The sequence below is a fragment of the Beta vulgaris genome, chromosome 7 (genome assembly GCF_026745355.1).
Source record: "Beta vulgaris subsp. vulgaris cultivar EL10 chromosome 7, EL10.2, whole genome shotgun sequence".
Taxonomy (NCBI): Eukaryota; Viridiplantae; Streptophyta; class Magnoliopsida; order Caryophyllales; family Amaranthaceae; genus Beta; species Beta vulgaris.
This window is the reverse complement of record NC_079208.1, coordinates 54,790,513-54,806,000: the sequence shown is the minus strand read 5'-3', so window position 1 is coordinate 54,806,000 and position 15,488 is coordinate 54,790,513. Positions and strand designations below refer to the sequence as shown.

The 15,488-nt window shown below is 33.5% G+C and overlaps 1 protein-coding gene across 1 annotated transcript; it reads left to right on the top strand.

The window, feature by feature from the left end:
* The first annotated feature begins 5,891 nt into the window (after positions 1–5,891).
* LOC104899849 (histone deacetylase 8) lies at positions 5,892–9,795 on the top strand. Its single transcript, XM_010687131.4, has 3 exons — positions 5,892–6,271; positions 7,393–7,973; positions 9,263–9,795. The coding sequence occupies exons 1-3, from the start codon at positions 6,025–6,027 to the stop codon at positions 9,566–9,568; spliced, it is 1,134 nt and encodes a 377-aa protein (XP_010685433.2). The 5' UTR covers positions 5,892–6,024; the 3' UTR covers positions 9,569–9,795.
* Positions 9,796–15,488: the final 5,693 nt, after the last annotated feature.

The following is a 15,488-nucleotide window of genomic DNA, read 5'->3' as shown; positions in this document are numbered from 1 at the left end:
GTGTGCAGTCTATCTAGGGTGAAGGGTTTATTTGAGTAAATCATTGCAAAGAGTTGTGGGATTTCTTGAGGGACTTAATTAGAGTTAATTCTAGAGAGTTAGAGTCCTAGTGGAACTTGTGAAGGATCGGAGTTGGAGTTACGAGTGGAACTTGTGTATGTTATAGGTTGAAATAAAGGAGGTTCCCTATTACAGTGCAGAGTTTAAATCCTGATCAGGTCGTGGTTTTTCTTCTTGTGTATTGAGACAAGAAGTTTCCACGTAAAAATCTCTCTTGCACTCTAAGTTCCTTATTGCTTATGTTTTAAATTCCACATTATTTGGACATTAAATTCTACACTACAATTCACACTCCTCTTGTATTGTTCTTTTCGAGTTAACAGTACTAAAATCATATGAAGCACTCCACATTATATGCTAAACTAGATAATAGTTTCAAGAACAGATGGAAAAAGGAAGGGCGTGGGAAATAATTATACTTGCAAAGCTATTAGGGGATTAGGCTGTAACATGGGTCGCGCCGCGCCTAAAAAAATTACTCATTAGTCGGGTCGGATCAAATTTTTGTGACCAAAGTCTGCTATTTCGGATCAAAATGAGCAGGTTTTTCGAATCAAAATCGGACCAGACCTAAAAATAGACTAAAAAGCTATTTTTGACTTGCTAAACTAAAAAAACTTTGGACTGGACTTAACCGGGGACCAAAAATTCCGCCCAAAATTCGCAAAAAAAAGGGGTCGAGCGGGGTCAAAAGAATCAGCTCTAGGCTGCAATCCAATCATTAATGTACACTGTACTATCATAACTAGTCCAACATTATTAATTAAGTGTTTGGAAAGTGATCGAGTACCGGAGTCCGGAGAGTTCATAGCTAGCTTCAATTTCTTACTGCTGCCATCACACATGCATCATGATATAGATATTCATGATTCATCAATACCATTTCCCACTAATGGGGATCACATGTTCCTCTACTAATATGTTTTATTTTTATTAGTTTATTATTATTATAACTATTATTACATCAGGATATTAATATATACACTACAGTTGTACTTCATAGGCAGATACACTTCACGATTCATTCGATCGAGCCCACCATGTGTGTGCAATCTTCAGAATCAAAGATCTCTAGCTTTTAACCTAATCTTAACCAACTAGTGACTTTTTACCATTCTCTTTTGGGGAGGAGAAAAACCAAAATGAAGAGGAATGCTTAATTGGAATACTATCAGCAACTATGATCACTAAACGAAGGAAGAATCCAACTATATATAATAGCAAGGGTTTTAGATTCATTTGAATGTTTAGTTTCTAACTTTTCAAAATTTTACTTTTTATTACTAATAAATAATTATAGATATTTATTTCAGCAATGAATTTAAAATATGAAAAATAACAAAACGAAAAGAATAAGAAAGTTTCATTTTCCTTCCATTTCTTTTTTTTAATCTACAGAATTTTCTTTTTGATCTATTTCTTTTTAATATATGTAAACTGTTTTTTTACATGTTCCATCTTTTTTTTTTTTTTTTTTTTTACTTTTTCCATCCTCGTGGTCCACTTTTAAATATAGACCACCTTATAATTTCTCTCCACTTTTTTAGTTTATTTTTTTTGCTTTTCAGTTTCTCTCTTACTTTTATTAGTTTTCCACCTTGGTTCTCCCGCAAAGTGAAGTGAATCAAAAGAAACGATGGAATACTATATTATTTTAGCAATCAGTTTCATGACACAATAATATTCCTCTATAAATTAACTCTCTTTTTTTCCCCACAATCTCTTAGAAATCTTTTCTCGAAATTGTTTCATATATATAAGTTTATGTGTTTATAAGCGGATTTAATTTTTGGGCTTATCAATATATCATATATATTTTATAATAGTACTCATCCCTTTGTATCCTTTTAGTTTGCTCAGTTGAAATATTGACACTATTCACCTTTAGATGGAATCTTCTAAATTATTCTCAATATATAAGGAAAAAACATAATCATGAGGCTCTTATTTGATTCATTATAAGTACTTTAATTTATTAATATTCAATTGTTATAATTTTGATTAATATGTAGTGAAAGATATTTAAGGTCAAATTAATTAAGTGTTTTGACAATTGCGCACTGTCAAAACAAGCAAACTAAAGAAATAGAGGAGTACTCCCTCCGTTTTCTAAATATCTTCCCACTTACTGTTCCTACAGATACCAAGGAAAATCAAGTTGTGTGGGGCATGGTGTGAGTAAAGTAGGAGAGAGAAAGGAGTTAAGATAAATAAACAAATAAAAGGGGTTAAAGTAGGATAGAGAAAGGGAATAAAATTGAATTAATAATGTAATGGTGGACATATGATAGTGACATAAGAGGATAAATAGGGAAATTTCTTTTGCCAAATAAGGAATAAAGCAAAAGAGGGAAGATCTTTTGGAAACACCCTTAAACGGAAAGAGGGAAATCTTTAGGAAACGGAGGGAGTATTTGTGTACAGACGTACATCAATGATATATGAATAAGTTTTACGACTTATATTTTTAGGGCTTGTTTGGTTGAAGTTGGGAAGTATAACTTTTTATGAATTTGCATTGTCCATGAAATTTTATTTCCTAGGAAGTACATTTTTTTGTTTGGTTTGACATAGGAAATTCTATTTTTTATGGAAATTTCCACTTAGAGGCCTAGGTAAGTTATTTTCTCCATTTTGTCGGAAATAGAACTTCCATGTTGTTGCCAATCAAACAACAACACATATGTTTACTTCTTAGGAAATTCTAATTTCTCATATATTTAAATGTTAACCTAACAAGCTCAGAAGCTCTTAATATATGATGTGAGACTACCTAAAATTAAAAATAAAAGTAAAAGAAATTTTATTACTCCATAAAGCATCTTATGATATAAAGTCAAAACTCAAACCCTCGTTTTATATACTTGTCCACTCTAATTTGCTAGTTCCGAGTAAATATAAGCTATAGCAATATGAGTATATGACACATAACTCAAAACCAAAGGTTTTTTTTTTTTTTTTTGTAAAGCTTTCCAATTACAAATGATGTTGCCTACTACTGTCATAGAAGTATATTTGAAAATGATAGTAGATGATAATAACCGAGGCTTGATTTGACTTTTGAGTGTACCTTAATTGGACAACCATATAAGAATATCATGCATGCTTGCTTAATTAATTTGTCTGTGTAAAATAAGTAAAGATTGACAAACAAAATACGTAACTCGACTCATGTACAATATAATGTTTATATGGCCCGCTTTCTATATATATACTCCCTCTGTTTCAAATTATAAGGCATTTTAGCTAAAAGAATTTGTTTCAAAACATAAGGCATTCTATAATACCAATGTAAGATTAAATGCAAATTTATATTATCAAGATGATCTTATAGGTTATTTTGTATTATCAGTACAATATTTAATGTCAATTTTTGTTACCCATGCAAATCTAACTAAAATTAACTAAATTCTTAATCTGTGTGCAAAAACCTTAAACGATTTATATTTTGAAACAAAGGGAGTACATAATTACTTTCTCATTTGCTTGGGCTCTTCATTTTATTTCAAGTATCAATATTCGATCCTCGACACTCGAAAATTGATGGGACAATTGAATACTTCGTTTAGAGGCAAAAAATTGAAAAAACTCTACAAAAATAGCCGAGTTGGACACTTAGACACATACCCGTGTCAGACAAGATACCCGAGTCCGAGCATTATCATAGCTTATCATACACTCTACAGAACACAATGGAATGAGCAATGATGGATTTTCGAAGAGATGATCCCACGAACAAAATGGAGAAGCAGCACACAAACATATTAAAGAAACATGATAGCATTGTATTCGATAAGTACTGGTCAGCTGTGTTTTCATGCATGCTGCTGTAAAATGTAAATGGACTGATTCATAGTTTCATTATACTATCATTCCAACAACAGGAACCTCACTTTATTAGTTTCCGTATAATTCTGTGTGTCCTTGCAACTTTCAGAAATTATATGTGGATACTTTCAGATGCAAGCTGACGTCATTTGGCGCATTGACACATTGACACATTGACACATTGCCTTACAACTTACAAGTGCTCTATCATGTTTTTCTTAGACAAAGCAAGTGCTCTATCATGTTTGTACAATGTTACCCATAAAAGAACTATATATTTGTCCAGTGACCTTGAATAATCCCCCACCTTATTTCAGCTACAAATTTTTCATTAATAATTTAATTAAAAAAAGAAGGATCCTATTAGATCGTTACTTGAATGAGTTCAATCAAATTTAATTTAGTGGGTTAGTATTAGGTCAAAGTTATAGATAGTAGGAGAAAGAATTAAAGGAACAAGTATTTCATGTATGATAGTGGAAATGTGGAATATGGATCTTTGATCCGTCCTTAGAGTATGATAAACCATTATCAATCAACGAAAACAATTATTCCTGTGTTTTTATTTTTTAATTGCATCATTTTTCTTTTGGAGGTACTTTCTTTTAATTGTACATTTTTAGTCTATATAATATTGACAAGTCCTTAAAAATGAAAACAATTTCACATTTAATGTCTAAACTCACATTGGCTACAGTAAAACAATTCGGGAAAATTCCTATGTTGAGTGCATAAAATTTTGTCAACTTGGACGAAAATTTAAAATCCATAATTTTGGAGAAAAACCCTACTGGATACCATAAAAAAACACCCATGTATGGAAAATCTATCAATTAAATAAAAACGGCAGGAGTATAAATTAGTGCGTGTCAAAGATTGTCCGGGAACATTGTTGGAGAAATTTCAGCCTTTTTGTTCTTTGTGTAATCTTTTTGTTGTCCTTCATCGTGGTGTCGCTAAATTTTTGTGTGTTCATCAATTTCAGGCTTTCAGCCTTTGATTACCATTTTTTCTCATAATATTTGGGCAAATCACAGCCCTTAGAATTCTAGTATTTGATTGTTGTCGTTTATTCGCATATATTTTTTTAATCTCACGCAAGGCTTTGCTCTCGTCAATTTCAGCCTTGAATCAGCATTTTTACTCTTTTATTTAAGAGTTTTTTTCTAAAAATGTTTCATTTATTTTGAAAAGGAAGAAGTATATATTATTTCGAATCTAGAAAAGTTATTAGAAACTCATGTCTAGGGGTGATAACGAGAACTGCTGTTCGCGAACAGTTGGGGCTCGACTCGGTCAAAGGTCGGTTCGAGTTCAGGGCCGGCTCGACGCCTTAACGGGTCAAGACGAATTAGGCCAAGCTCTGCCCAAAAAGCTCGGGAACAAGCTTGGTTATTATTTTATATAAAAAATTAAGTTAACTTAAAGCCTTTGAAAAGTTATTATATGCTAAAACACTTTAAAAAGTTATAATGCCTATCCTTTTATATAATTTTTTCCATTGAACAATTCATATCTTTTCTTTTTTATCCTTTTAGATTAGTTTGTCGATTATTTATGTATATTTGTAAGTGGGATAATTCATTTGGTTAGCATGTAAAATAAAATAAAATAAGTCTATTCGTTGTACTTTTTGAATTTAGTCTATAATTCTACAAGATTTGTCAAATATCAAATATGAATTTTCTATTTGTCTTAATGTTGTGTTGGTTTATTCTTATTTTCCTCAAATTGAGCTCGAACCTTGAGGAAAGCTCATGACACAAGCCGAGCTTCACTTATCAAACTCGTCGAGCTCACAAGCCTAATCGAGTCCAGTACAATTTGGACTCAACTCGTACGATAAACCCTACTCATGTCCACTACGCACGTTACGTGGTGATCCAACCAGTTTCATTAATAAGTAAAGATGTTGTCTCTTCAAATGGGCTACCAAATAGGCCCAAATCTAAGCAGGTTAAACAAAAATGAACTAATGACCTCAGCCCAAGTACTGAAGTACCCAATACCAGATTGAAATCTAACTGGTCAAGAGTTGGAAATCTAACTTACCAAATTAATGGCGGATTAAGTCTGCTATCAACTCAAGTGTTGAAAATCCAGAAGAAATTCCAGTAATTCATTGATCCATATTCCATGGCAGAGGTAGAAAAAATTCATGTGTTTTGGGAGGAGGGGATGTTGAAGCACGATACGGGTCGTGGGGTGTTCGATACCGGGTCAGACCCGGGTTTCCTAGACGTCCTTGAAAAGCACCCTGAAAATGGGGATAGGATCCGAAACATGGTCTCTATCTTAAAACGGGGCCCCATTTCTCCTTTCATTTCTTGGCATCAAGGAAGACATGCTTCTGTATCCGAGCTCTACTCTTTTCACTCTCCAGGTTAAATCTTTTTAATATTACTTCTTCCCTTCTGAATTACTCGCTCCACTTTGAATCTATGAGGTTTAACCATGCATTATTTACTAAAATAAAATGTTATAATAATATGTTGTTGGATCCGTGTCAAAATATATTTTCGTAAAGTCATTTTTTTATACTTTACTCTAATACACAATTAATGATATTAATAGTCAATGTATTGGTGCATCGGATCAAAGTCAAAGTCAAAGTGTAGCGAGTAATTCGAAACAGAGAAGCATAATGTTAGGAGTATATCCAGCATATGAGTTGGGATAGTTGTCCACATTAAAGATTGGTGGGTTACTCCACCTATTACTAGTTGTTTTAGGATGGAATCTTGCTAGTTTGTGGTCAAACTCTCGTTCGGCGGGGGTTTGTGTTAGGGACAATGAAGTTTATCATATAACACATCCTTTTTGGTTTAGTTTCTTTTTGGGCATATGGGATTGTATTGGATAATTGGATATTTGGATGGCATGTTGGGTGATATTGATTCTTGATCATGTTTGGTTATAGACTGAAATTTCTATATGTGGACAATGTGGGTGACATGCTTTCTTTCATGAGAGTGAGGAACTTATGTAATTGATTTATTAAGGAGTTAGACAAAGACAACTATTAATAAAGTTTATGTATATGACTGAAGATTCCTGATGTGTTGGGAAAAACTAGTTGTTGTAGTAGCTGTTAATTGTTAGATTAGTTGCGGGAGTAGCTACTAGAGGAAGCTATTAAATTAGCTGATTGAAATAGGTTTTGGACACAAACCAGCAGTTGAAATAGGTTTTGGGCACTAATGCAGTTTATGTATAGGACAGGAGATTTCAGAATTAAAGATGTTGTGCAAATAAATGAATCCCTGCTGATAAACATTTGGAGATGAAAACTGATTCTCTGAAACCTAAACTACGCAAGACTGCATCAAGGCGTAATCCAAGTTATATAATTTCCGTCCATGCATTTAAGCCATTTATAATTGTAAAGTAAACAATTTTAGAATGATTCTTTATGTCAGTTAACTAGTGAAAATAAATGTTCATCATTCCCAGCTTCTTAACAGACTTATGTCTGATAGTCTGATATTGGCCATTATGTCATAGAATACATCAACGAATTGGAAGAAGCAGATAAAGCTGGAGGGAAGACAATTTGTTGTGGAACTTTTCTAAACCCTGGCTCCTGGGAAGCGGCTCTTCTTGCTGCTGGCACTACGCTCTCAGCTATGAAGCATATATTAGATGGTCATGGTAACATTGCTTACGCATTAGTCAGGCCACCTGGTCATCATGCTCAGCCAACTCAAGCGGATGGATATTGCTTTCTAAACAATGCTGGTCTCGCCATTCAATTAGCATTGGATTTTGGTCGTGCTAAAGTGGCTGTTATTGACATTGATGTTCATTATGGAAATGGGACTGCAGAAGGCTTCTATCGTTCCAATGAAGTTCTTACAATATCCCTTCATATGAATCATGGTTCTTGGGGACCATCACACCCCCAAAGCGGAACCCTTGATGAGCTCGGTGAAGGAGTGGGGTTTGGGTATAATATAAACATACCTTTGCCTAATGGAAGTGGGGATCGTGGATATGAATATGCCATGAAGGAGCTTGTTATTCCAGCTGTTCAAAAATTTGAACCAGATATGATTGTCTTGGTTGTTGGACAAGACTCAAGTGCGGTAAGTTGTTTTTATTGAGACTTAAGGTACTCATTAATGCTTTGTAGTCTGAATCTCATGAGTTGAGATTCCTGTTACATATTGAGCTCATTTGTAGCCTTGTTTCCTTTCCTACAGTCCACCAGGCTCCAAGGTGTGTCATAGATATGTCCATCATATATAGGAAAACTGAAGGGAGTTCAATTTTTAATAGGTAGGATTGTCCTTTGATCCTCATGTTGCTCAACCTCTGTCCTCCTGGGTGTTGCATTTTATGTTTTTAATGGGCTTGTGCATATGATCTCCTAATCATAGTCCTACCTGTGTGGTTTTGTGTGAGCCATAAGGGCCTCTATAAATAAACGAGAGGCGTAGGGCCAGGTCAATTTCAGGTTGTGTTAGGTCAGAGTAATATGCTCTACATTATCATACTTTCAAATACCAAAATATAAACTGAAGTAGTGCATGAAGACTAAGCATATGTTTGGTATGACTTGTGAGATTTTTAAGTGTTGAAATGGGAACAAGATACCATTTCCATTACATGTTGTTTGGTAAGAGGGATGGGGCTAATAATGTCTGTTTTTTCAAAAATTAACCATTTCCGCCCTATTAGCTTACCCTCCTCAATCTTATAACTTGTAAGTGATTCATCTCCATAGTGGAACCAAACACCCAATAAAGGTAACAATTATTGTTACCATTCCTTACCTATAATTAATTCCATTCTCTTTCTATTCCATGAGTTGAACCAAACATGCTGCATGCACTATATACAACTCACGGCGACATGCTTCAGTCAGTTGGGTACAATAGAATTAAGACTGCTGATTGATTTATGTTCTTGAATCTCGATATTATAGAAGCAGCTGCCTAGGTATAGGGAGGTTGAGAGATAAACTGCCTTAGCCCTTGCTAAGTCAAGACTCAAGAGTAGATGGCTACCGATTTAGGTTATCAATATTGATTGTGATACACATTTTGGTTAAAGTATTGAACCACTAGAGGTGCTAAAATTCTTAGTAGTTTACAGTTGAATGTGCACAAGGTTTCTGAAGTAAAAGATTATAACAATAAGTTTCCAGAAATTAGCATTTTCCACTCTTTCTGGCATCTCTGTTAATTCCCTCAAATTTATTAGCTTAATCATTATGTACTAGCATCTTTCTGAAATAGGTAACATATCTTCAGATTTTTCTCGCAATCATCACACTAAGAAGATACTTGTTTTAGGATGAAAGTATTCTCTAACTGTCAACCATAGTGTGGTAAAGTTAAACTTCTGATGGTGATAACTTGTGTATCCTCAGTTTGACCCAAATGGAAGACAATGCTTGACAATGGATGGATACAGAGAAATAGGAAGAATTATTCGCAACTTGGCCAATACACATTGCAATGGCCAACTTCTCATCATCCAGGAAGGCGGCTACCACATCACATATGCAGCTTATTGTCTTCATGCGACACTTGAAGGTGCGATGTATCTTCAAAACCCTTTATTATCTGATCCTATTGCTTACTACCCAGAGGATGAAGCCTTCACTTTGAAGGTCATTGATCAGATGAAGAAACATTACACGAAAAATGTTCCTTTTCTGAAGGAAAATACTTAGGAGCAATTATGGAACTTGTTCTTTCTGATATTTCATATTCTGCTTCTTTAGGCCATGTAAATTAATGGTTAAAGTAAACTTATGAGAGACTCTTTTGTCAATGTCTAGGAAATTTGTGCATAGTGAAAAGAAGCGGAAAGCCGGAAACTATTATAAACTTCTAATATTTGTAAAATGGGTCTCAGACTCCATATATGAGAATAATTTGGAGTTTTCGATGTGTAAAATCCCGAAGCCCAAGTGATGTTCACTACCAAAATCCAACGTAGATGAGGGAATAACTCTCCGGATTTAAAACATGGTTATAAAAATTCGTTTTCGGGTTGAGAATTTCATTGGGTTTGATGGTGATAATATGATGAGAATAGCCTTGTGCCTGTGTGTCTGCAATCATACTGGTTTTACAATGCAGATTGACGGTGAAAATGGTAAAAGACTTTTGGTTTCATGGTGCAATAAAAGCCTGATTTATTGGAGCAAGCATATATCATTCAGAAGATACTTAGTTACGATATTGGCATGCTTTGAAATCTAAAATTGATGATTCAACTAATTAGCAGACAAGCATGGTCCTAGATAACTTTATGAATCATGATTGAACATTTTGAAAGGTAGGTAAAATGAGGTCTTCAATCAATGGGGTTCTTTTGTTCTAATGAAAATACAAAAAGCATTGACTGGACAATGGAATAATAATGTTGTGTTTAAGAAATTATTGTACTTGCATTTGTTCAGTTGAAACAGTAGCATATCTTCTCGACTTCTCTATCTTATGTGTCAAAATTTTATAGATGGAAATTTGTTCATCTTGTGGAATTTTTGTTTTCACAGTGAACAAAGTTTGAATCTCATCCCAACTTGTGTTTTCTCATACTCAAACCTTCTGTCGCCAAGCTTTGTGGTAGTGCCTGACTGCCTGTTATCCACTCATGTATTTAGATATCGTTCCAAAATTACTTAATATTGCTCTGTTTCTACCAAATATTTTCAATTTTACCCTTCCTTTTTCTTTCTTTTCTTTTTTTTTCACAACCACCACCTCCATCCCCACAACCACCATTGAAACCACGCAAACCACCACCGAGACCACGCACACCACCAACTAAACCACGCACAACCACCAACAGAACCCAAAAAAAAAATTCAAGTCCACCGTGGAAACGTTCGGCCTGACGTTTCCACCATGGTGAATTTTTTTTTTGGGTTTTACGACTTGCTCGTGGTGGGTTGCACGGGGTGGAGGCTTCATTTATAATTAATGACCACATTGTATATAATTTCTAGATCCGTTACTATCTTTACTGGGCTTTTTTGGGAAACGCTCGAGTAGGTTACGTACATCTAGATAGACTTATTCTTATTCCATTATTGAACTAATATCAGAGAGAGAAAAAATCCAAATCCCCCCTCCCCCCTCCTCAAAACAATAGTACAAAAGACAAAAGATTATCCGGCTGAAATGTTCGTTTGGCTCAATTAATGTCTAAACATGCATGTGGGTTGTTAACTTGTTATACATTGAACTCAACACATAGACGTGGAGTCCACTCATGGTACACCCGGGTGTACCATGAGCATGGTACACCCAGGGACATTTTCGTAATTAACTAAAACTTCAGTTTTCTAATTTGTTCTTTCCGTCAATCTTCACCACCATCATCATCTGCTTCCTCCATTTCTTCATCTGAATCTCCATGAAACCTCGAAACATGACGCTGATTATCACCGCAATTCGTATTAATCATAATCATCAACGCATCAATCTCTTTCTCTCTCCTCCATTTCATCTGCTCTCCATTCCAGTGCTGTTCATTAACGGCGACGCGAGTTTTTTCGAATTTTCATTCCAGTACCTCCACTTCTTCTCCTGCTTCTTCTTCGTTTTTTCTCTCATGATTTTTCTCCCATTTTTTCGCCATTTTTATTAATTTTAAGAAATTTCTCATGATGATTGGGGGTTTAGGATTTTCCAACGCTATTGTTGCATATTTGTTCTGTTGTTGTTGTTTTAATCGTTGCTTATTTGTTCAGTTGTTTTGTTGTTGTTGTTGTTGTTTCAATTCTTCTCTCTCCTCCTTCCAAATCTTCCAACAATGGAGATTTTGAATTCGCAAAAAAAAAAAAAGAAATTTCCAGATCTGAAAGTAATGAAGATGTTGATGAGCAAATGACAAAGATTGCTCATTTGGGTAAAAGTGTTTACTCATTTTCTTAAATGAGTAAAAATACTTGCTCATTTGCTCATTTTACTCATTTGCTCATTTGATCATTTGCTCATTTGATTATTTGCCCATTTTACTCATTTGACGAAAATAACCTTGGGTGTACCATGAGCATGGTACACCCAGGTTTACTATAAAGATTCTCCATAGACGTGTCTTATAAAATAGTAGTGGTATGATAGTAGACTGTACTCCAACTCTTGTTTGACTATATATTATCCCTATTTAGTTCAAGAAGTAATTAATGACCTTCTAAGTTGCTTGTTATACTAAGGTTATGTTCAGTTCACCTTATTTTTGCTTATTTCAGATTTAATCAGATCAGATCAGAAAAAATAAGTTCAGATCAGATCAGATCAGTCAGTTTTAAAAACTCATTTTTACTATTAAATATCTTTCATTACATATTAGTAAAAATTATAATTATTGAATATTAATAAAGTACTCATTGAGACGAATCAAACAATACCTGACATGACTATATTTTCTCTTATATAGAGAGAGAAATCTAAAAGATAAGATCTTGTAATCAGATCAGATCAGAAAAAATAATTTCAGATCAGATCAGAAAAAATAAGTTCAGATCATATCATATCATATCATATTAGATAAGTTCAGATCAGAAAATTTCAGGTGGACTAAACATAGCCTAAGCCTACTAATTGTCCTACAAGAGTAAAATTATGGATTATCTTAGCTGAAAGTTATTCAGATAAGATCCAATTCAATCCAATCCGAATTAGTAATTCGGATCGGATTCAGACTATATTTGGATTGAATTCGGATTGAGATATTTTGAAAAAATGAATTTTCGGATCGGGTTGGATTGAGAGTAAGTGGATCCAAAAATTTAATATAACCGAATAGCAATATGCTATGTATCTAGATTGGGCTTAAGTACTGAACTGATTTTTTTTTTTTAGAAAAGTCTAGTCCGTAGCCCAATAAGCATATCACTTCAACCCTTCCGATCCCCTAAAACTCTAACAACACTCAATTCCTCATTTCCTAAATCTACTAGGCTTATGTTGTGTTTAATTTATTTCATCGAAAAACTAGAGTTTTAGAAAAAGGATTTTCGGATCGGATCCAATCTAGAGTGTAAAAATTCGGATTGAATTGAATCGGGTTCAAACTCGAATCGGTTTGGATTCGAAATGGAAAATGAAAATCCAAATTTTGTTCGGATAAGATTGGATTAGGTCTTAATTCAAACCGTATACTGAACTTTTGCCTCTAATTATTACATTAAAATTAATTTGGGTATAAAAAGTAGCGAGAAGAAGATGTATATAGGTGCAAGTAAGTAACCATAATTAAACAACATAAATAATATCCAAAGAGACCTAAATTTGCGTTGTGTGATGAAGGATAAATCCTTTGATTGGGGAGTGACCTAAGATGAAAAGGACCCAATGAGAACAAACAAACAAAAAAGTGGGATATTACATTTACGTATACTATTAATTCTCTCAGATTATTAAGACCAACTTCATAAAGTAAAGCAATAACCAGATTTGCCTCACCACAAGTAAGCAGGGAGAATCCATGATAAAGATAGGATCTAAATCCCATTATATAAGAAATCCACATCTTCATTATCAACTTGCATCAATCTTTCCTTTTTTTCTATCTCAACTATTATTGAATTTGGCAAAGCAAAAACTAGAGGTGGAACTTTACTAGTTTTTTATCTGCTAACTACGGTTATATAGATGTTTTTTACGCAACATCTGTAATTAAGGATATTATGAGATTTGGTCGAAATACCTTCTTTTTATAATAGAAGAATAAATTTTATATTAATTAGGGGGAATTTCCCGTTTTCATTCTTTAATCTTTTTCGTTTTTTAGACATAATTTGTCATACCATTGCATGTCTTCTCTCAAATTATAAACATATATAAAGCGAGCCTACAGTATTACACACGGCACACGGCCACACGCTCTCTCAAATCGTCACCACATTGCTAATGGTGAGGATTGAACCACAAACAAGCCTCTTGGACATGGAAGTAGCTATTGTCAAGCTAGTACCTTGTCTGCATATTGCAATCTTTTCACTTGAATAATTGACCGTTGCATTAAATTTCAATAATTAGAACATGTAATAAGCAATGCTTGCTAGTTTTTTTCACCTTAATTTGGCTTATTTTCAGAAGATTAAAAAGAGAAGAGAAAAATTCAGAAAAAAAAAAAGAGAGCAAAAGTTCAGGAAAAAAAGTTAAGAAGAAAAGTTAAGGAAAGTTCATAACAAATAAGAAAAGTTCATAAATTTTCAAGTCTAGATAAATTAATTCAAAAAAAAACAGAACAAGCCCTAATAATGTACTAATTTAAATTTCTTTGATCTAGGATATTGTCCAAATGATAGTTGCACGGGGATCTACTATCTAAATATGTCGACTGGTATTTTGTTGACATAAGTGCTTCATTGCAACGTGACTAAAAATTGTCTCAAATAGTAGTGATTCTCTCTATTGACCGATTATCATTATATGAGGATAGTTAGATCTCATTATAAGGATTTTGGTACCCGAATCATCCATGATCTCCATATAACACCTTTGTACTATTCTATAAGGTATCTTCTCTGATCCACTTTCATTCTTAAGTGCACTATAACTCATACCATCTCGACATCTCCTATTAGGTATATGTTTGCAATTCAAGTTTAAAGAAAACAAGAAAATATCTCAGAAATGAGCAACAAAATGGAACGACATGAGTATTTTATAAATCTATTTTGCACAATAAAAAAAATTTAACATTTCAAGAAGTGGATATATTATGCAGAGTTTTGGTTAGGAAATTAAAAGCATCTTTTTTTTCCCTTTATCTTTCTGAACTTATTAGAATTAATTTATCACTATTTATATAAACCTATTTGAAAATGTGCTGAAATTCAAAAGATATTAGAATGATTGAACTTACTAAAAGATTATGAAACTTATTATTAAAACTTTACAAATTTACTTAAACCTAGTACCTAAATCTTTTATTTTTACAAAAAAAAACATTTTTTTAAAAAAGGATGCTGCTAATGGTTTATGAGTAGGGAAGAAAAATGGCATTTCAAGTTAGTTTTATTTTACGGATTTTTCACCATATATTCTCGACAATTTTTTTTATCAAACGGATTTTTCGCCCTATACTCTCGACCAATTTTTTTTTTCACCATATACCCTCTATGTTTTCAAAACTCATCGTATTCCCCTCAATTTCTTGATGATTTGCCATGTACCCTTAATGATAACGATTATCAATTTTTAAAATCATTAAGCCTTAATTCCATTACTAAACCTTATTTCATCTCTATTTCACTCATTTACCCTAACATATTAGCATTAAAACAACACATCATAAGGTCAAAGAAGAAGCAGGAGAGTTATGGAGGAAAATAACTAGAGAGTTTATGGTGTTTTAATGGTGTTCAATTACGACTAACGATTCAAATACAGGTTAATTAGGATTTGGTAACAGATTTAGGGGTTAATGATAAAAAAAACTTTATAATATTTAATTATTAAGAATACATGGTGAATTATCAAGAAATTAAATGATATACGTAGGGCCGTCTCGAACTATATAGAGGCCCTGTGCAAACTCATATTTGAAGGATTCAATAATGTAATAGCTAGTCCATTCTTGATTCTTCACTTCATATAATTATGATTATGAAAAAAGAGTAGTCCAAA

What these genes read in the sequence shown, in the direction of transcription:
- LOC104899849 (XM_010687131.4), top strand. Translation starts at nt 6,025, where the DNA reads ATGGCAGAGGTAGAAAAAATTCATGTGTTTTGGGAGGAGGGGATGTTG. An exon ending in CTACTCTTTTCACTCTCCAG is followed by an intron (nt 6,272 to 7,392) that starts GTTAAATCTTTT and finishes ATTATGTCATAG; the next exon opens with AATACATCAACGAATTGGAA. An exon ending in TTGGACAAGACTCAAGTGCG is followed by an intron (nt 7,974 to 9,262) that starts GTAAGTTGTTTT and finishes GTGTATCCTCAG; the next exon opens with TTTGACCCAAATGGAAGACA.